This window comes from Ursus americanus, chromosome 30 (assembly GCF_024610735.1).
Source record: "Ursus americanus isolate L20-20 chromosome 30, mUrsAme1.1.p, whole genome shotgun sequence".
Lineage (NCBI taxonomy): Eukaryota > Metazoa > Chordata > Mammalia > Carnivora > Ursidae > Ursus > Ursus americanus.
The window spans coordinates 26328772-26350609 of NC_142156.1; the positions used below are offsets into that span (position 1 = coordinate 26328772).

At 43.6% G+C, this 21838-nt stretch overlaps 1 protein-coding gene across 1 annotated transcript in view; it reads right to left on the bottom strand.

The window, feature by feature from the left end:
- The window catches only part of LOC148107470 (small G protein signaling modulator 1-like), an 82465-nt gene that overhangs the window by 41599 nt on the left and 19028 nt on the right, over nt 1–21838 (bottom strand). The window contains 1 exon segment of the mRNA XM_087857174.1: nt 13212–13421. Within this exon segment, the coding sequence (XP_087713300.1) occupies nt 13212–13421 (210 nt within the window).

The window sequence follows — 21838 nt, forward strand, 5'->3', positions numbered from 1 at the left end:
AAAGTACTCAATAAAAGCTCTCTACTTCTGACACCCAATCCACCATCCCCTTCCAAGAAACGACTGATGGGACAATTTCTTACGTACAGTTTCAGAAATGGTCTGGCATTTACAAGCGCACGCAAACACATACCTTTCTCTGCCTACTGCATTCAGTGCCTTGAACAGTGCTGGACACAGTGGGTAAGGCACAAATATTCATTTAACAGAATTAGTACTATAGGTACTTTTTGCATCTTGCCCTTGCATTCAGATATATCTTGGAAATAGCTGCCTCACTCTTTTCCTTTCCAAAATTCTTCTTTTGGTGTAATATACATACAGGAAATGCACGTGCCACACATGCACAGTGCACTAGGTTTTCATAAACTGAATCACCTAGCTATGCGGCACCCTGATCAAGAAAGGACATTACCAACAGCCTAAATGCTCTGCTCATCCTCACTGCCAGCACACCTTTCACCCTGCACACACCTAGAGTAACCGCTACCCTGACTTCTAAAAACCAATTAGTTTCTCCTGTATTCGTATTTATAGAAATTCAATAATACAATGGGTACCCTTTTCTGTTCACCTTCTTTCCCATAGCCTTTTGTCGGATTAAACTGTATTTTTGTGAGGACATGTAAATCCTTCATTCTCACTGCCCTATGGTATTTCATTGAGTTGAGACACCATCATTGATACATATGTTCAACTGCCAACGGGTATGTGTGTAGTTCCCAATTTGGGGCTATTTTATTTAGTGTACTTGAACATTCTGCACAAACTTGTCATTCCCCTAACAGTGAAACTGCTGAGGCACAGAGGAGGTCCACGCCTAACTTTCCTAGGAACTACTGAACTGCTTTCCAAAATGGTTGTACCGATCGATGTACGCTTCCACGACACGTGAGACTTCCTACAGCCATATGTCCTCACCAATAGCCGGAATGATTCCATGGTTTGGTTTTGTTTAGAGATTTTAGTTATTTATTCGTCAGAGAGAGAGAGAGAGAGAGCACCAGCAGGAGGGAAGGGTAGAGGGAGAGGGAGAAGTAGACTCCCTGCTGAGCAAGAAGCCCGACGCAGCACTCGATTCAGGACCCTGGGATCATGAGCTGAGCCGCAGGCAGATGCTGAACTGACTGAGCCAGCCAGGTGCCCTCCATGGTTTTGTTTGTTCTGTTTAGCTCTTCTGGTGGGGCTGCCATTGTGTTTACAACTCCACGATGACAAATGGAAAGCAGCCACCTTCCAAAGGTTTACTGGACATTTGGATTATCATCTTTTATGATAATCTATTCAAGTCTTTTGCCCATTTTTCTATTGGGTTATTCTTTTCTCTTACTGATTTCTAGTTCTTTACATGTTGGCAATATGATCCGTTGGTCAGACACGTGTACTGGGAATGTCTTCTTCCTTCTGTGGGTTGCCATTTTAATCTCTCAAGGGTGTCTTTCTGTGAACAGAAGTTCTTAATTTTAATAGACTTGGTATAATTTTTTTTCCTAAGTTAGTGTATTTTGTGTCCCTTTTTAGAATCTCTGCCTATTCCAAGGTCAAGATGTTCTCTTATGCTCTCTGCTTTTTTTTTTTAAAGATGTATTTATTTATTCTTAGAGAAAGAGAGAAAGCGGGGGAGGGGCAGAGGGAGAGAAAGAATCTCAAGCAGGGTCCCCGCTTAGCACAGAGCCGGGCACAGGGCTCAATCTCACAACCCTGAGATCATGACCTGAGCCAAAATCAAGAGTCAGATGCTTGACTAAGCCACCCAGACACCCCTATTGTGCTCTCTTTTGAAAGTCTCCACCTTTCAGACCTTTGGAATCATTTTTTATGGCATGAAGTAGGGGTCCAGTGATCAATTCTTTTGGCATGAGGCAAGGGTCCAGCACATTTTTTCAATATACACAACCAATTGACCCGGCACCATTTTTTGAAGAGATCATCCTTAAACCACCAAATGCCAGTATCATCAGTATCATCTTTAGCAGACACTTTGTCTGTCTGAGCCTGATATTTACATGCATGTGCCATAAATTACTAAACCCATCCCCCACTGACTCACATACATTTTCACATTTTTTTATGAAAATGCTCTAATGAATACACTTGTCCATATATCATTCCCCACATGTGTTACTGTATCTTCAGGATAAACTCACAGAAGTGGAATTGGTAAGTCAAAAGGTATATGCATTTTAAATCAATATTTGATAGAGGTTATACCAATTTTATTTTATTTTATTTTTTTTTTTAAGATTTTTTTTTAAGATTTTATTTATTTATTTGACAGAGATAGAGACTGCCAGTGAGAGAGGGAACACAAGCAGGGGGAGTGGGAGAGGAAGAAGCAGGCTCCCAGTGGAGGAGCCTGATGTGGGGCTCGATCCCGTAACGCCGGGATCACGCCCTGAGCCGAAGGCAGACGCCCAACCACTGTGCCACCCAGGCGCCCCAAGGTTATACCAATTTTAATTGGATCTTTCAGACCACAATGATACGGCACATACAGTATTCTTATAAGACACGGCACATTAGAATTACGCTTATACCAAAGTTCCCAACATTTTCTGAGCCTTTGGATTCCTTTTTCAAAGACAATAAATGTGTAACTATGCTTCGAGTACCCACTGATTGAGAAAAGATATACAAGCATGGAAGTTCATAGAAACTATGCCTCACAATCCTGTGAGATGGAAAAACTAAAATGAATCACGCTGTCATGATGTGGGGGGCAAGCCTTCTCTGTTTATTTGCTTCTGTTCATAAGGGAGCTCAAAGCCTGGCTGGAGAGCTCAGAAACCAGGTAGACGGACGCCAGCCCTGTTCTAGGAGGAGTGTGTTCCAATACGAAGTCCACAGTAGCTCTCGGCCTGAGATGAGGGAGCATACCCTCCCAGTATCGAACTGCCCACTGCCCCTTCCCATCAGAACAGTGCAGGAGGACTGGCATCCCCCACGACAGCAGGGAGCCTTGCTCAGACTTCTCCTAGCTTAAGTGTTCTGAATAAAGCATCACTATTTTGCTCAAAATACAGGTCTAAAAAAAGACCAACGTTCTCTCACTTCCAGGTCAATATTATAATCCTTTATGATCGATACATGACCTCTCCTTCACCCATCAACACTCGGTAAACCATAGTAACATTCATTCTCAAACATGCCTGTAAAGTTGTAAGACTGTCACACTACTTATTAATTTTGCGACTGACATTATTTCAATACCATGGTGCTGGGCGACTGACATTATGTCAATACCATGGACCAAAGACCACTGGGCCCATAGCAGGCCTGAAACATGACCACCATGGAACCCACAGCGTGACTTCTACTTTGCAGGCTCAAACCTTCAAAACATCCTTCCTTCCCAGAACTCTTAAAAAGGGGAAGGTGAACAGCAAAGAAAACCGTCAACAAAATGGAAAGGCAGCCTACCAAATGAAAGAAAATATCTGCAAATCACCTATCTGATAAGGAGTTATCCAATATAGAAAGAAATCATAAACTCAGTAGCAAAAAAAAAAATCCAAATTAGAAATGGGAAGAAGATATGAACAGACATTTTTCCAAAGACACATGCCCCAGAGACACATGAAAAGATGTCCAATGTCACGAATCATCAGGGAAACACAAATCAAAACCACAATGAGATATCACCGCAAATCTTTTAGAACGTTATTATTAAAAAGACAAGAAGCAAGTATTAGTGAGGATATGGAGCAAAGGAAAGTCTTGTGTCAGTTGATGGGAATGTAAATTAGTGCAGCTAGTATGGAAAACAGTATGGAGTTTCCTCAAAAATTAAAAATAGAACTACCATCTAATCCATCAATCCCCCTTCTGGGTATTTATTCAAAGGAACACTAACTTGAAAAGATAGCTGCACCTCCATGTTTCATGCATCATTATTTAAAATAGCCAAGATTTGGAAACAAGCTAAGCGTCCACTGATGGATGAATGGATAAAGAAAATGTGATACAGACACACCGGAATATTATTCACCCATAAAAAAGAAGAAAATCCTGCCATTTGCAGGATTATGCTAAGTGAAAGAAGACAGAGAGAGAAAGACAAATATTGTCTGATATCACTTACATGTGGATTGTAAGCAAAAAAAAAAAAAAACCCCAAAAATGGAACTCATAGATAGAACAGATTGGTGGCTGCCAGAGGTGGGGGATGGGTGGCAATCGAAAGGTACAAATTTCCAATTCTAAAATAAGTAAGTCCTGGGGATGTAATGTACAGCCTAGTGACTACAGTTAATAATACTGTACTGTCTATTTGAAAGTTGAAATTAGCCTTTAAAAGTCCAATTCTAAAATAAGTAAGTCCTGGGGATGTAGTGTACAGCCTAATGACTACAGTTAATAATACTGTACTGTCTATTTGAAAGTTGAAATTAGCCTTTAAAAGTCCTCATCACGGGGCGCTTGGGTGCCGCAGTTGGTTACCCGTGCAACTCTTGGTTTCAGCTCAGGCTGTGATCTCAGGATCACGGGATCGAGCCACATCGGGCTCCATGCTTAGTGTGGAGTCGGCTTGAGACTCTCTCTCTCCCTCTGCCTTTCCCTCTGCCCCTCCTACTCATGCTATTTCTCTCTAAAATAAATAAATAAATCTTAAAAAAAAAAAAAAAAGGTCTCCATCACCAGGAAAACTTTATAACGATGTGTGCTTATGGATGTTAACTAGACTTAACGTGGTGATCATTTCACATTCTAGACACTTGACACTGTACAAGTGAACTTGCCATCATGTTATATGTCAATGATATTTCAATAAGGGGGGGGGAGAAGATGATTTGATAGCTGGATCTTCTTTATAACAAACCTCCACCTAGAAAAAACCCAGGGAAGACAGACATTTTCCCGTTAGGACTGCGTGGGGTTCAATTACTTGTCAGACCCCTAAGTAGGCGTATAAAGAAACTTGCTCTGTCTGGTTATAAAGAGAGAGGAAGCAGCCAGAAGACAATAGGCTGAAACAAATCTGCTAGTAGACCCATGACTCTGGTTAATCACTTTATGCCTCTGGGGCATATTTTTCCAATATACAAGGATGTTAGCTATGAAGGGATACGTATAGACTCTAGCCCTTAATATTTTGATTCTACACACAAAAAGGCAAAGCTGTCAGATTCTGTAACTCAGATTTATGACTTATAACCAGTCTCCAGCAGGAAAGTCTGGGGAGGGAGAGCCCTATCACTCCAGGCTCAGAGAAAGTACAGACAAAGTACGGCACATCCTGTCCCAGGTACACATGTAACAAACCGGTCAGCAGGATGCATTCTTACGCACCTTGGCTGAGTCAGCCAAGAGCTATCTTCAAGAGGGAATGAATCTCTGCTCCGATCTCTTTTCCTCAAGTTATTTGACAAGATAAAGAATGGATGCCTAGGATTCTTAGAGAGAGAGGGCTTCCAAGGGGTCCAACTACTGTATCTGACATGGGCAGTCCCCGAGTTTAATGGGGTATGGGAAAGTAGGAGAAAATGGCACAATCTGGAAACGTGGATCCATGACTATAAAGCCACTGGAACAACAGCAGCTTTGCGATGGCACAGAGCTTTGGGAAAGACAAAGACCACTTTCGTCTCTTGCTTGGGAACTGGCTGCCAGTAATTCAGACAATCGTTTGAGTCCCGACTGCCGGAGCACACGGCCTGGACATCACTTGCAAAAATAAAATTAACACAACCATCCTCTGCTTTCCCTTGCTTACCCAAATCTCTGCCTCAAAGTCATTTCTTCGCCTGATGTCCAAAGCACATTTTTTTTAACCTCTTACTTTTTTTAAAAAATAATATTTTTTATTATGTTAGTCACCATACAATACATCCCTAGTTTTTGATGTAAAGTTCCATGATTCATTACTTGCATATAACATTTTTAAACTTAAAAATAAAAGCCCATGATTCCTGAGGTATGCTGGATGCTACCTATAAACCAATGTCGAAGGACTGCCAAAGAGGTGTCTGGGTGGCTCAGTGGTTAAGCATCTGCCTTCGGCTCAGGGCGTGACCCCAGAGCCCTGGGATCGAGCCCCACATCAGGCTCCTCCACTGGGAGCCTGCTGCTTCCTCTCCCACTCCCCCTGCCTGTGTTCCCTCTCTCTTGCTGGCTGTCTCTCTCTCCGTCAAATAAATAAATAAATAAATAAATAAATAAATAAATAAATAAATAAAATCTTTATAAATAAATAAATAAATAAATAAATAAATAAATAAAGTCTTTAAACCTTACACGGAAGACACATAAAATAAGGTTATGTACTGACCAGTTGATGAAAATGTGACCAGAGGCTCACAGCAACCTGACCTTGAATTTCGCCTAGGAGCGATGGCTCAGTATTCCCTAAGTCAGTGTTCCCAGCTACTTTACAGAATATTAACTTCCACCAATCACAGGGATCTACATTACAACAGAGAGAACGCTGGAGTTGGGCATCATCCTTGCTCTTTAATAGAGAAATGGCTTGACAGGTACCAGATTCTAGCCAGACTCCAGTACACTGCTGTTTTATTTTTGTTGGTGTTATTTTTATAGTTGCTCTTTCCTATGACATGTGATACTGGTTCTCCTTTAGTGGTAGGAATGTAGGATTTTCTTTTGCAATAATTGTTTTCAGTAAAGACAAAAAAAAAAAAAGGTCGCAACATAGAAGATGAACTAGGAAACAGACCAGGCAAACGGGTTGGAATCAGGCATGAAGCTGCTTCACAAGGTCACCTGGACACGGCAGAGATCAAGGTGACAACGAACAACTAAAGTCTGGGGAAACATATGGAGTAGAGTTTTGGCTTGAGAGTAAGATTATACAGCCATAGATGAAAAACGTACCCTCTGTGAGCCTCAGTTGTCTTATCTGGGAAAGGGGACGATAGATGAGAACTACAGCATTATCTCAATTTAATGAAATAGCAGGTAGAGAAGCAAAGCTGAAACTTTTTGGTCTTGGAACCCCTTTATACTCTTAAAAGTTACGAGACTCTCAAAGAGATTTTGTTTATCTGGGTTCCATCTGTCACTATTTACCATATTAGAAAGTAAAACTGAGACATTTTATACTTTTTTACTTAACTAATTTAAAATAATCATAATAGGGGCGCCTGGGTGGCTCAGTCAGTTAAGCAGCTGACTTTGGCTCAGGTCAAGATCTTGGCGTCCTGGGATGGAGCCTCGTAGGGGGCTCCCTGCTCAGCAGGGAGTCTGCTTCTGCCTCCCCCTCCCCCCTCCCCCCCTCCTCCTCCACTTGTGCTCTCTTTCTCTCAAATAAATAAATAAAATCTTAAAAATAAAATAATCATGGGGCACCTGGGTGGCTCAGTTGGTTGAGTGACCGACTCTTGATTTCAGCTCAGGGTATGATCTCCGGGTCCTGTGATCAGGCCCCACCTTGGGCTCCATGCTCAGGGTGGAGTCTGCTCGTTCTTCTCCCTCTGCTCCTCCCCCTTCTTGCACACTCTTTCTCAAATAATAAAAGTTTTTAAAAATTTAAATAAATAATAAAATAATCATAATAAACCCAATGCATGTTTTTTGTGAATATGTATTTTTCCAAATAAAAACACTTCTCCAATAATGCTAAGTGAAATAAGTCAAGCAGAGAAAGACAACTATCATATGATTTCTCTCATCTATGGAACATAAGAACTAGGATGATCGGTAGGGGAAGAAAGGGATAAAGAAAGGGGGGGTAATCACAAGGGGGAATGAAGCATGAGAGACTATGGACTATGAGAAACAAACTGAGGACCTCAGAGGGGAGGGGGGTGGGGGAATGGGATAGACCGGTGATGGGTAGTAAGGAGGGCACGTATTGCATGGAGCACTGGGTGTTATACACAACTAATGAATCATCGAGCCTTACATCGGAAACCGGGGATGTACTGTATGGTGACTAACATAATCTAATAAAAAATCATTAAAAAAAAAAACACTTCTCCAAACAAAACCACTTAGGAGAGGCACTGCTTTGCATCTTCGTAAATCTCTTTAATGTCTACCTTCATGAAAGGCAACTGGGTTCTCCCATCGACTTCGGCGTTCAATCTGCTGTGATATCACACTTCATGCAGGCTCTGGGAAACCATATACTCAAGAGAGGGTAGAGTGAAACAGGCCGATAACATCTTAGCATCATAGCCAAAAAAGTTTTCAATCTCATGGGCTCACTGAAAATGTCTCCACAACCCCCACATGTACCTGGAACATACTGAATTAAAGGGTTTTGTAAAACAAAGTAAATTCATAATAAATATTACTTCTCTCTGCCCTTTGTTCTTAGCCTCGATGTTATTAGAACAAGAACACATTAGGGCAAAGACTTCTTCATCAGCTGTACAATATCTAGCAGCACCCTGCCTCTGTAGACAGCTGATCAACAAGGGTTACTTACTACTGCTGCTTACTCTGGTTCAGTAATTAATCTGCCGTGTGATCTTCAGCCAAGGATTTTTAGTCTGTGCTCAAATTCAGAGATCCATGGACTTGAAAAGGGAAAAAAATACATCTCTATTTTCTAACCCTCAGCATGTACCTTAATTATGACAACAGGCAATAGACCCCCCACTTGTACCAAACTGAAATCATAGGTATTTTCATATCATTTCACAGTTACTGCAGATATCTTAAGAAAATCATACATGCTCATCACTAATTCAAAAGTACGGTAGTTATTAGACCTGCCAGGAGATCTTGGTATCTAGTGCACAGATAAGCACGTATATTACAATATCACAAATTTTGAAAAATATCTTGACAGCTGTATTTCAATACAACTGGGTTTCATTTTCAATCCTTCAGAGTTGACTTTGTGTATTTAAAATCATTATTCTAAGGAAGGGATCCACTGGCTTAACCAGATGACCAAGGGAGTTCATGTAGTCAAAAGATTACCTTGTGTTAAGCAATTCACTTTACCTCTTTAGACACTAAGTTCTTCTCTTTAAAGGGAAACTGGACTAGTAATACTAGAGATTATTCTGAGATCCTCCCCCCAAGAGCTGGACGGGAACCCACAGCACACCTGAATGCATTAACAAAGAGCTACAAGGGTCTGCTTTCAATTTTTACACCAGCATTCGAGAATCTACTCTACCAAGCTAAATGCATTCAGATTAATGGGGCCTAGCAGAATCAAACAGAAAGCAAAGATTCTCCCACACTATCTTTTATCACATTATAACAGTAGAGATCACAAATAAGCAATAATGAACTATTTTGCAAAAAAAAAAAAATCAACCATCAACATAGTCTGGGGCTGTTATTGATATAAATAGCTTGTTTGGGTGCAGACTTAAACATAAATGTTTCCAATCATCAGAAGAGTAACCTGGATATATACCACTAACATTTGCTTTAAATCTAAATAAAAGTGATTGTACCCTCATATCCTCAAACAGAAAAAAATCAAGAAAGAAAGAAAGAGTGAGAGAAAGAGAGAAAGTAAAGAAGAAAGAAAGAAAGAAAGAAAGAAAGAAAGAAAGAAAGAAAAGAAAGAAAGAAAGAAAGAAAGAAAGAAAGAAAGAAAGAAAGAAAGAAAAAGAAAAAGGAAGGAGGAAAGGGAATTTTCCATGGCTATAGGAAGAGCACTTTATTCTAAGCACTTGGCAGGGAGCACTTCACACTGGGATATGAATGGACTAGAACTTTAAAGAAGCAAATCTACTGCTTCTCTCCCTTGATAACACAGAAAACACACATGGGTCATTTAGGCCCTTCTAAATGCTAGAGATTGAGCCAACACAGCTATGTTTAATAACCAAGAAAGCCCAGACAGATTGCATCTCAGTCCCCATAGAAAAATCTGGGCTACGTCAGGAGCAACCAATAGTGGCACCAAGATAATATGAGTAGAGACTGCTAGCTTCACTTAGCAAAATTCAAATTGAGATCAAAGCCCTACCCTCACACAGAGTAGCTGTGAGTCATTGAAATGCTTCAAAATGGCTACCATATGGCTTCCTTCACCCAGAAACGCAATCTGACCAACAGACACTCGTAAGTGATTACTATCCTCCCAAAAGTCCAACAAGCCAATTTTCCTAATTCTGTTTAAGTGAGTCTTTCTACTCTATGCTTCCTTATTTTCTCAACAGCACATCTCTCTCTCTCTCTCTCTCTCTCTCTGTCTGTCTCTTTTTACTTGCAAACATGAAGACAGAGTGAAGGCTCTCACTTTCTGCACTTAACTAAACAAAATAAAACTCAAATGGTGGTGAATGGAGGGTTGGGGGGGTGGGAGAGGAACTGCATTAAATCATCACAGAAATTAGGTTAGGGCTTTAGAATGTCACCTCAACACCAAGGACAAGCGGTTACTGAAGACACGCTCTATGCCTAGTACTGTGACAGGAATACAGAACCATAACCTGATTCAGTGAACCCAAGGATAAAAGGGTAAGTAACAAAGGATGGCACAATGTAGTGACTGTGAGGACAGGCGTAAAGGTTTGGGAAGGTCTGGTTCATACCAAATCTGGGGAAGTAATGGCAATGGATTTGAGCCCTGAGGAAAAGGCCGGATTGGGGGGATGGAGAAGTGGGAGGGCACTCTGGACAGGGGACAGGCACAAGAGAGCAAAGTCTCAAAGGAGAGACTCGCCATTGCACATGGCGCAAGAGCAAGGAAGGGCAGTGTCGGCACTGGTGAGTTCAAGAAAGAAGCCAGGAGAGATAAGGTTGGTGGAGATAGGTTGAACCAGATTATCTTAACCTTGAAAATTGGGCTCAATTTAGACTTTACCCTGTAGGCCAATGAAGGCTTCCAAGCAGGGAGGTGTTAGGAACAACAGTGAGTTTTAGGGATAAACAATGGTTGGGGCGCCTGGGTGGCACAGCGGTTAAGCGTCTGCCTTCGGCTCAGGGCGTGATCCCGGCGTTCTGGGATCGAGCCCCACATCAGGCTCCTCTGCTATGAGCCTGCTTCTTCCTCTCCCACTCCCCCTGCTTGTGTTCCCTCTCTCACTGGCTGTCTCTATCTCTGTCGAATAAATAAATAAAATCTTAAAAAAAAAAAAAAACAATGGTGATTTATCTCCTCAGCTAATCTGTCCTAACAGTGGGTCCTTTTGTCAAGCCAAGATTAATCAGAATCTATTGTGTCTAGTAAAATAAGTGTGCCAAATTACATCCTGGGGCCATTTTGCTACCACCTATGCCCTGGAAATGTAATTCAAATACCTTTCTCGACTGATGATAAATAACGGGGGAACCTGACCCCAGAATAGAAAAAAAAAAAGTATATTAAAAAGAAAACATGTCATACTTGCTCCTATGACTATGGCAATTAAAACCATATTGGGGGTATGCTTGCATTAACTACACAAAAGTCATAATAGTTTTGGATCCTGTTAAAATTAAAACTGATAAAATTAAACTTTGTAAGTAGTAATTAATGATTAGGCATTGCTAAATATGCTTTAATTTAGTAGTACTCTGAAATGCTCAAAAATAAAGAAATGGATTCCCTCTATCTTAGACCATTTCACTTCCATAACTACTGGCTAGTGCTGGCACCTGCCTGAAGCCCCAGGACCAGGTAGTCTGAGGCAGATGAAACGCCTACTCATTTCTGAGTTGTAGCCACAGGAGAGTGCAAGGATTCTAAATAAAATTTAAGAGGAAACAAGCTTTTTGGAGCAGAGGGAAAACAAGGAATTATGTATATACAATATATATTATTATATACACAGATACATACATACATAAAGGGTCACAATCAAGAATACTATAGTAAATGTAAAAGGGTCTGGTTGTTGGTTTAACTGACTCGCGGTTACAGAGGTAAAAAGCACCCAGAGGATGTTAAGAGTATCTCTGAAAGAACTCCACTGACAGAAAACGCAGAAGCACGGAAGAGGTTCAGGGACCACTCCTAACTGAAGCTCGGAGGGAAAATGGGGGCAGGAAAGGGACGAAAGTAAAAGATTAAATTACAAATGGGCCCAGTGAATGAACCTGAGAGGAAGTGATAAAATTCTCAACACACACAACTGTTGTTTATTCTAGGGAACCGCCAGGAAGTCTACTTGCCCTTGTAATCGCCGGACTTAAGGCAGTCTTTCCAGGAGACCTCTGCAACCTCGCTCCTGGTTAAAAGGTGCAAGGGCCATGGTTTTTCACCCGGGTCAAAACCAGGCACATCCAGTGTTTCCGATGCAAAACAACACAACAACAATCCCTCCGCGGGTGGTGGGGGTTCTTCCAGGAGGGCTGCTAGGAATGCCAAGGGCCTGGCCAGGACCTGTCACAGTTTTCTTAACAAAATATCCTCATGTTGGGGCGCCTGGGTGGCACAGCGGTTAAGCGTCTGCCTTCGGCTCAGGGCGTGATCCCGGTGTTATGGGATCGAGCCCCACATCAGGCTCCTCCGCTAGGAGCCTGCTTCTTCCTCTCCCACTCCCCCTGCTTGTGTTCCCTCTCTCGGTGGCTGTCTCTATCTCTGTCAAATAAATAAATAAAATCTTTAAAAAAAAAATCCTCATGTTATCCCACGACGAAACTCGGGGCTCGGAAGGCAGTCTTACACCGTCTCATACACGCTCCGTTAGCGACGAGGGTGTTTGCACAATCAGCCCCCAGCGCAACCACCCCCGTTGCCTGGTCACACACTTCATGTCTCTTCCATCACCTCCACCCCACGACTTCAGTTTCCCATTCAGTTTATAACTGTTAGCAGGGTCCCAGTCCCTGGGAGGAAAGGGGGGCGGGCGGCTTTCTCCCGCCAAACCCTCACTTTGGGACATCAGAGAGAACCCAGGAAGAGGGAAGGCAGAAAGCCCCGGGTCCGCGAGCGGCAACCCGCAATCCGCCGACGGCGGCCGATTACAACTACTCAATGAAACCCCAAGGATGGGGAGGAGAAAGGCGAGCACCCAGGCCCGGTGCCCCAAATGAATGAATAGCAAGCGAGCGCTCATCTTTTGACGTTCCCACCATGCAAAGCGCTGGAGCTCTGGGTTCTGGAGCCCAATTACCAGTCCCGGAGCCCGAGTGCACTCGGATTCCCCAAACCCGGAGGGACGTCCCCAACCGGGAACTGCCGCTGCGGGAGTTGAGCTCTGCTTGAGCCCGCGAGGGCAGCGGGAGCCGAAACCGGTGCCGGGCAGCGCGGGTACCCAGCGGCCCGGCGTCCGCCACCCAACTTTGCGCAAGGCAGGGCCGCTCCCGCGAACTTCGCGGCAGCAGGGCGCGGGCGGGGTGGGGCGAGCACTCACCAACCCCGTACTTCTGCCTCTTGGTCGGGATCCAGCTGGCCATGGCGGCGACGTCGCCCCGCAGCGGCGGCTGCGGCGGCTACAGCTCCTGCGTCCCCGGCAGCCGCCGTGCCGCGCTCCTGCACGGCTCGGGCTCCTCCGCCGTGTTCCGGCAAACTTCGCCGACCCCGCGAGCCGTCTCCCCGCCGCGCCGCGCGCGCGGATTTGCTCCTGCTCCGCCCCGGCCCGCGGTCACCTGCTGGGCCGGGCAGCCCCGCCGTCGCGCGCCCCTCCCTGCGGCGCGGCCCCAGCCCCTGCCGCGGGCCGCGCCCTCCTCCCGCCGGGGCCGCCTCCCCGCCCCGACCCGCGGGCGCCGGCCTCTCCCGCCCGCCCCGGGGCGCTGCGCTCTCCTGGGTTCGCCTCGCGTGCTTCCCGGGAGCGGTTTCCCAGGGCCGACTGGGCTCAGGTTTTTTTCCTTTGAGTGTTTGGCGCCGCCCCCCCCCCCCCGCCTTCCTCCCCCGGGTTAAACCCTCGAGGTTGGATCCCGGGGGGCGTCGGGAGGGCAGCGCTGGAGGCGCGGGACACACCCAGGGGAGCTGCGGGTGGGCGAGGAGTGCGGGGTCGCTCCCACTGTGCGCCGCGCCTCTGGGGGAACGAGTATAAATTCTTAAGTTGCTACTGGGGCCCGGGCACCCCCAGTGCCTGGCACTCAGCGGGCGCTCAATAAATATTTGTTGAATGAATGAGCAGTTGACAACTGCGTTCACCCCCTGGAGCTTTAACTGACACTGAGAGAGCCGGAAGCCGGACTCCAGGGCAGACGTGATCCCCCCGCGCCACCTTTTATAGCTTTCAAAACAGGCTCATTTACTCTTCGGGTAAATAGAGACCTGATGCGAGGGAGAAAAGCTCCTCAGAAGTGTCAGTTTCCTGGGGGAGATCCGTTGGGAAAAATTCTTTAGAGAGCCTTAACTTGGACATCCTGTACCCCCCAAACACCGGGACTCCTCCCCAGCTGGAGAAATGCACACCCTTATGCTCCAGGGGAAAGTTCGCCCCAAGACCCCCCTTTTCCAAGAGACCAGCAGCCTAAAGAGCATCCCCGCGGAGGCGGAGACGGGGACAGGGCACGTCCAGTCTTCTCTCCTTCACTGATTGCATCCTTTGACCAACAGCCAAATCCAGGGACTGCTCCTTTGAACTGCAGAAGGCTCTTGTTGGAGCCCTCTGAAACCCCTCCTGGAACTCACTTCTTCCTGGAGAGACCTGGGAAATGAAGATGGGATTAGAGACCCCCAGTTGAGGAGTGAAGGGGAGGGACGTTTTGCTACCTGACCCACAGAAGTAAAATCTCAGAGTAAATGACCAGCCGATTTGTGTTCACGGTTTGAGAAAATACCTCTTGAAAGAAATTGTTTTGTCCTTGCAGTCTGTGAAATTTTCCTTGCCTATTTGGAACATGAAAGATAAACACGTAGTAAAAGGGAGTGAAACTTGATTGGAGAATTCGTGCACTGTAACTTTAGTAACTTTTGTAAAACCAGATATGAAATTAAAAAAAAAAAGGTTTCTCAGAGTCCATAGTCTCTCATGCTTTTTTTTTTTTAAATTTCATATCTGGTTTTACAAAAGTTACTAAAGTTACAATGCACGAATTCTCCAGTCAAGTTTCACTCCCTTTTACTACGTGTGTATGGACCACAACTTCTGAGAAACAAACTGCGGGCTTCAGAGGGGAGGGGGGTGGGAGAATGGGATAGGCTGGTTATGGGTAGTAAGGAGGGCATGTATTGCATGGTGCACTGGGTGTTATACGCAACTAATGAATCATCGAACGTTACATCAAAAACCAGGGATGTACTGTATGGTGACTAACATAATAAAAAAATATTTTAAAAAATAAAATAAAAAATGTAAAAAAAAAAAAAGGTCCTGTTCTAGGCGGGTTACTCCTAGCACTCACTTTCTTCTCCATCAAAAATAGGTATTTATTTACAGCATATAGTGATAATTTAAGAATCTGTCACTTTAGACTTAACATCCAGAAGGCATGAAGGCATTCCACCATCTCCCTGAATATATTTTTTCTTTCCCTGCCAATGACATCATGATTAACCTAATGACCCAGGCTAGATAATCTCTTCTTTCCACAAACGTTAGGCACTGTTGTAAGAATGGATCGCAGCAGTGAATACAGTAAAATCCCTACCGTCATAGAGCCTGCAGTCTGGAAGAGGAGAGTAAAACAAACAAAGATATGCCACATGACACTGAGCATGTAGAGACAAATGCAAAGCAGGGAAGAGAGGATGTCTGGGGGGACAGGCTGCTGCTGTTTTATACTGGGTGGTCTGCGAAGGTGACATTGAAGTGTAAGACCAGACAGAAGTACGGATTCCAGGGGAAAGTATTCTGGATAACAGGAATGACAAATGCAGAAGCCTGGAGGCATGTTTAGCAGGTTCCCAAAACTGCAAGGAATCCTGGTCGGTAAGAGGTGAGTGAGGAGCAAACTTGGTCCAAGAGGCACAGGGTGGCCAGATAGAGTGGCACCCTGAAAGGCACTGTAAGGACTTACAGAGTACAACAGAAGACGAAGTTGGAGGGTTTTAAGCCAACCGAGGACACAATCTAATTTGCTTGCCTGTGGGACGAACAGACTACAAAGGCCCAAGGGAAGACATAGTAATATTTCAGTAGTTCAAGCAAGAAATGAAAGTAGTTGGGTCCAGGATGGTAGGGGAGAGATGGAAAAGAGGCTGGATTCTTACATATACTGAAGGCAGAACCAACAGGAGCGCAGTGTGCACAGAGGGGAATTTACTGTGAGGCTTCTGGACACTTTCATTAGCTTATGTTTCTGGAAAGTTTGCAAAGAAAAAAAAAACCCGCGTGTGTGTGTGTGTGTGTGTGTGTGTGTGTGTGTGTGTGTGTCTTTTCTTAAGATCTTTACTATATATGCTTCAGGCCCCAGAGACCTTGGATCTCATCCCTGGGTGTGAGAGACAAGATGGGTCAAGGATGACTCTAAGGTTGGGGGCTTGAGTAACTGGTAAATATACCCAATTGTTCTGTATTGAAGTTTTTCTTTCTTATTTCTTTAGGGCCTACTTGGTCATACCTTCCTCGGTGATGCCTCCACGTGGACCGTTAGGAGCTGAAGCATTTGCGTTCTAGAATGCGGGCTTCACAAAGTTATTTTAACCCCCTCTGTTCAAGGAAATTGACCAATGGTCTCTAACCTCCGGTACATTCTGAATTTAATACACGTCAGCGTGTTCATGCTCATCCGGCGGATCTGGATTTCTACCAAAATCATTTCAGCTGCCTTTTCTGGAATGTTTTCAGCTGCCACCCCCTACCACTTTTTGTAAAACCTGAGGTTGGAATTTGGGCACTGGATATTTCAAGTTTGACAATAGTTGCATGAAGAGGGTTGGAGGCAAAGGCAAAATTTTAATTACAGCTTTCGGTATGTTTATTCTTTTCCCTCTGAAGACTGAAGTCCGCCCACTTTGTTATATCAGATGGTTAAATCCCAATTTGAAAGTCCATTTAAATCATAAACGCAGAGCTACTCAATGTCTTTTATTAAAATGAGGCTGAGAATTAGGGAGTCAACTAGATGGGTGGGTGGAATAAGAGCAGGATTCCCAGAAATACCACTTGCTCTTTCCTCTGATATCTTTTCAGAAGAAACAGTAAGCATACCTCACAACCAGAGATATTCAGACTCCAAAATCTACACAAATACAAACATATTTATGCACCAGCACACTCTGCTTGAAGGTGCCTTGGAGAAAGAAATGAGGATACATGAATTTGGAGGCTAGTTTGACATGAAAATTGTGGCTATCCCTTACAATGCCTAAGAGAATAGATGCATGTGAGGGTAACTGGCAAGAGCTTCACTTCCTCCATTGATTACCAGGTTTATTTTGCGCTGACTTGATTGCTTCTCTGAGGGAAGTTATGGATTCTGCTTAAAAAGCGTCTCTTTTTTTTTCTAGGTAGAAGAGGCTCATTCTTTGAGCCTACATATGAGTGAATGTAGCTGCTAGAATGCACCCCCCCCAAAATAGAGGAAAAACGTAATTGGCTCTAACCACCACTTTAAGGTCTTTCAAGGGCAAATGCTTTAGGACAAGGTGGTTGTATGTAGGTCAGGTGCAGGGCGATGCATGGTTATTTGGGACCTGTGAGCCAAATGGGACGAAGGAACTGACCTCCACACCCCTAGGAGCATTTTTTTTAAAAATTGTACCCTACAAACTCACTATCTACTCTTTGCCCCCCAAATGATTTGTCTGGTAAGCATCTTTGGGTCTGTTCTTGCCTCTGCCATGTGGCTTTGTAGGTCCTGTTTCTCTGCTGAGTGAGAAATGATGGTCGGTGTTCTAATGCCAGTCATATCCTCATCCCCATCGCTGCAAGATTTATGCTTGGGAACCCTCTTCATGAATACAGCAAAAAGCCTTTAGTTTGTTTCTAGAATGCTCGTTGCTGGGACGCCTGGGTGGCACAGCGGTTAAGCATCTGCCTTCGGCTCAGGGCGTGATCCCGGCGTTGTGGGATCGAGCCCCACATCAGGCTCCTCCGCTAGGAGTCTGCTTCTTCCTCTCCCACTCCCCCTGCTTGTGTTCCCTCTCTCGCTGGCTGTCTCTATCTCTGTCGAATAAATAAATAAAATCTAAAAAAAAAAAAAAACCCCTCTAAAACGAATGCTCGTTGCTGCAAATATCGAAATATGCTCCAAGATCACCTTTGGGAGAAACCAATGACATGAGCAATTCAAAGTCATCAGTCTGATGAAAATTGGATCAATACGTAGGTGAGAAGCAATGAAAACCACCTGAGTTTTCAAAACTTTGCTTATAGATGTATCTTGAAAAGTTCCTATATGAACTTGAAAATCTGTCTTCCTTAAACTCTTTAAAACAAGAGATGGTGGGAACTAAGAAGCAATGTGAAAAAATTATAATGTAAGCTTAAGTAAAAAATAATTAAATTGTATATGCCATAATACAACTATATAAAATTATATTTTACATGGAAAAATTACTATAGAGGACCATTAAAAAATGGAAAGTTTTATTCAACCTTCTTCAAAATAAAATAAACAAAAGAAAACCACTTGGTTGCTGAGATTCCTGGATGCTGTAGGAAACCAGGAAATTAAATGCCTAAATTTGACCTTTATTTGGGACAAGAGTGAAGTTTCATTCTGCAGCCGCTTGGTAACAGTGACACTGTGACTATATTGTTTAAGTGACTGTCATAGTCAGCAGATTTGTCTTCCTATTACTTCATGGTCAGTTAAGAAACACACATTCGATCTAGAATTTTTATTTAACACCAGATAGATTTTCCATGGTTACCAGCTGTAGTGTAACAATAATAATTAATATTCACGGCCTGTGCCTGGCACTATTCTAAATCAACTTGTTTAATCCTCACACAAGCTAATGAGATAAATCAAACTATTTTCATCCTCCCCCCTTACAAATGTGGAAAGCATGGCCCAGAACATGCTAAGATATTGCCCACATCATAAGTTAGTGTCAGAACGAAATTCAAACCCTGAGCAGACTGGCTCCAGGGTCCATGCTCTGAACCAGGAGTCAGTGAACCGTTGCTATAAGGGGCCCATATATATATTTTAGATTTTCAGGCCATCTGGTCTCTGTTGCAACCACTCCACTCTGTAATTAGAACAGGAAAATACCCATAGACAATACGTGAACAAATGAATGGGGCCGTTTTCCAATAAAACTTTATTTGTAGACGTGAAATTTGAATCTCATATGATTTTCATGTGTCATGAAATAATCTTTGTTTTTTACTTTTTCAATCCTTTAAAAATGTAGAAAACATTCTTAACTTGAAGCTTGTACAAAAACAGGTTGTGTGTTGTTGTTGGCCCGGGGGCCATAGTTGGCCAATTCCTGCTCAAAACCATTACTACCACATTTTGAAGTGAGCGGAAAGGCTGAGGGTGCCACCAGGAGAAGGGTCAGGGTGACAAGGGAGACATCAGTGTAGGAACTTTCCACCAGAAGTCCGCTGTATGAGTTTGAGTGAAGAGAAGGACTCCAAGTAATACAAGTTACCTTAGAGGTTGGGGCACTTCTGAAAACAGTATGTTTGGGGGAATTGTCTCCTGGCCTAGCCCTCTGAACTCTATTCTGGATGACAGGAACTATAAATAAACATAACTAAACCTCTGTAAGACAGCATACAAGCAACTGCTTTGCTACCCGCTGAACAAGTAGACATCTACAGGTGGACGGGGGAGGAACATTTATCACACCATTGTTCACAACAGCCAAGATATGGAAACAGCTAAGTGTCCATCCAAAGATGAATGGATAAAGAAGATGTGGTGTGTACATACAACAGATTACTGTTCAGTCATGAGAAAGACAGGCATGTGTGATAGCACATGGATGGACCTCGAGGGCAGTATGCTAAGTGAAATAAGTCAAACAGAGAAAGATAAATACTGTATGATCTCACTTAACGGTGAAGTCTAAAAAAAGCCAAATTCATAGAGAGTATAATGGTGGTTGCCAGGTCTGGGGGTTGAGAGAAGTGAGGGGATGCTGGTCAAAGGGCACAAACTTCCAGGTCAAAGATGAATGAGTTCTGAGGATCTAATGTACAGTACGGTGATTATAGCTAATGATACTGTATTATATACTTAAAAGCTGCTAAGAGAGTAGATCTGAAATGTTCTCACCTGAACTATACAGGAAAGCATATGGTAATTACGTGATGTGATCAAGGTGTTAGCCATAGCCGCGGGGGTAATTATTTTGCAATATATGAAGGTATCAAATCAACATGTTATACACCTTAAACTTACACAATGTTATATGTTAATTATATCTCAGTAAAGCTGAGGGGGAAATGAGTGGAGGGGGCATTCTCCTGAGTATCTCAGATCACGGTGCCAGAAGGAGATGTGACAACCTCTGTGAAAACGTTTGCACGGCCAGGTAGCTACTGATGATATCACCTGGCAAAGGTCAGAGCAGAAGAAAAGAAAGCAACGTGGGCAGATGGGTGTGAATTCTGAGTTACACCCTCTGGGCTTTTCCAGAAATACTAGAAGGGAGACTTGGCAGGGAAAGGAGGGTGTTGAAAGTGTAGAACCAGAGACCGATAGGAGTTCTTTTTTTTTTTTTTTCAGTTTTGCTGAAATATAATGACATATCGAATTGCATGTGGTTAAGGTGTGCGATGGGATGACTTGATACACTTCTTTTTTTTTTTTTAAAGATTATTTATTTATTTATTCGACAGAGATAGAGACAGTCAGCGAGAGAGGGAACACAAGCAGGGGGAGTGGGAGAGGAAGAAGCAGGCTCACAGCGGAGGAGCCTGATGTGGGGCTCGATCCTAGATCGCCGGGATCACGCCCTGAGCCGAAGGCAGACGCTTAACCGCTGTGCCACCCAGGCGCCCCCCTTTTTTTTTTTTTTTAAAGATTTTGATACACTTCTATATTGTGAGATAAGGACCACAGTAAGGTCCCCTTCTGTCACTTCTACCACTTTGTGTGTGTGGTAAAAACATTTAAGATTTACTCTTAGGAAGTTTCAAGGACATAATACAGTATTGTTTTTTTTTTAAGATTTTATTTATTTATTTGACAGAGATAGAGCCAGCCAGCGAGAGAGGGAACACAAGCAGGGGGAGTGGGAGAGGAAGAAGCAGGCTCCTAGCGGAGGAGCCTGATGTGGGGCTCGATCCCATAACGCCGGGAACACGCCCTGAGCCGAAGGCAGATGCTTAACCGCTGTGCCACGCAGGCACCCCATAATACAGTATTGTTAGCTATAATCACCATGCTGTACATTGGATTTCCAGAACCTATCTACTTTATAACTGGAAGTCTGTGCCCTTTGACCAACTTTTCCCCCTCCCCCCAGGCCCTGGTAACCACCAATTTCCTCTCTATTTCTATAAGTTCGACTTTTTTTTTTAGATTCCACATATACATAAGATCGTACAGTATTGGTCTTTTTCTGTCTGATTTATTTCACTCAGCCTAATACCCTCAAGATCCATCCATGTTCTTGCAAATGGGAGGATTTCCTTCTATTTCCACGCTGAATAATATCACACTGTGCATAAATACACCACATTTCCTTTTCCCATTCATCCGTTGATAGGATATTTCCATATCTCGACCATTGTGAATAATGCTGCAGTGAACATGGGAGTGCAGATATCTCTTCAATACCCTGTTCTCATCTCGTTTGGACACACAGATAAGTAATATTCTGAAATGCTTTCACATTCATTAGCTCACTAAAATTGAGACCGCTGTTTGCTGTCTGTAACTGTCCTTGGTTTCAGAATTCATGTTTTTTGAACGTCAGCCTTTTTATTCTCTTGAGAGAACCTACATTCAGCCTCGGATTGTTCGTGCCACAGTACGAGTAACTCCACGTTTTAGGGATTGTTCATTGGGATTACAAGATTTTAAATTGGGATCGTTCGAAAGCCATTCTTTGAATCAAGCAAATCTGTGATTGCCAAGCCCATTAATGATAGCTTAACAAACTTTTCACGTTAAAATGCAGTCAACATTCTAAAGTAATACTCTGCAATCTCAGGGTATGGCTTCAGCCCAAGATGGT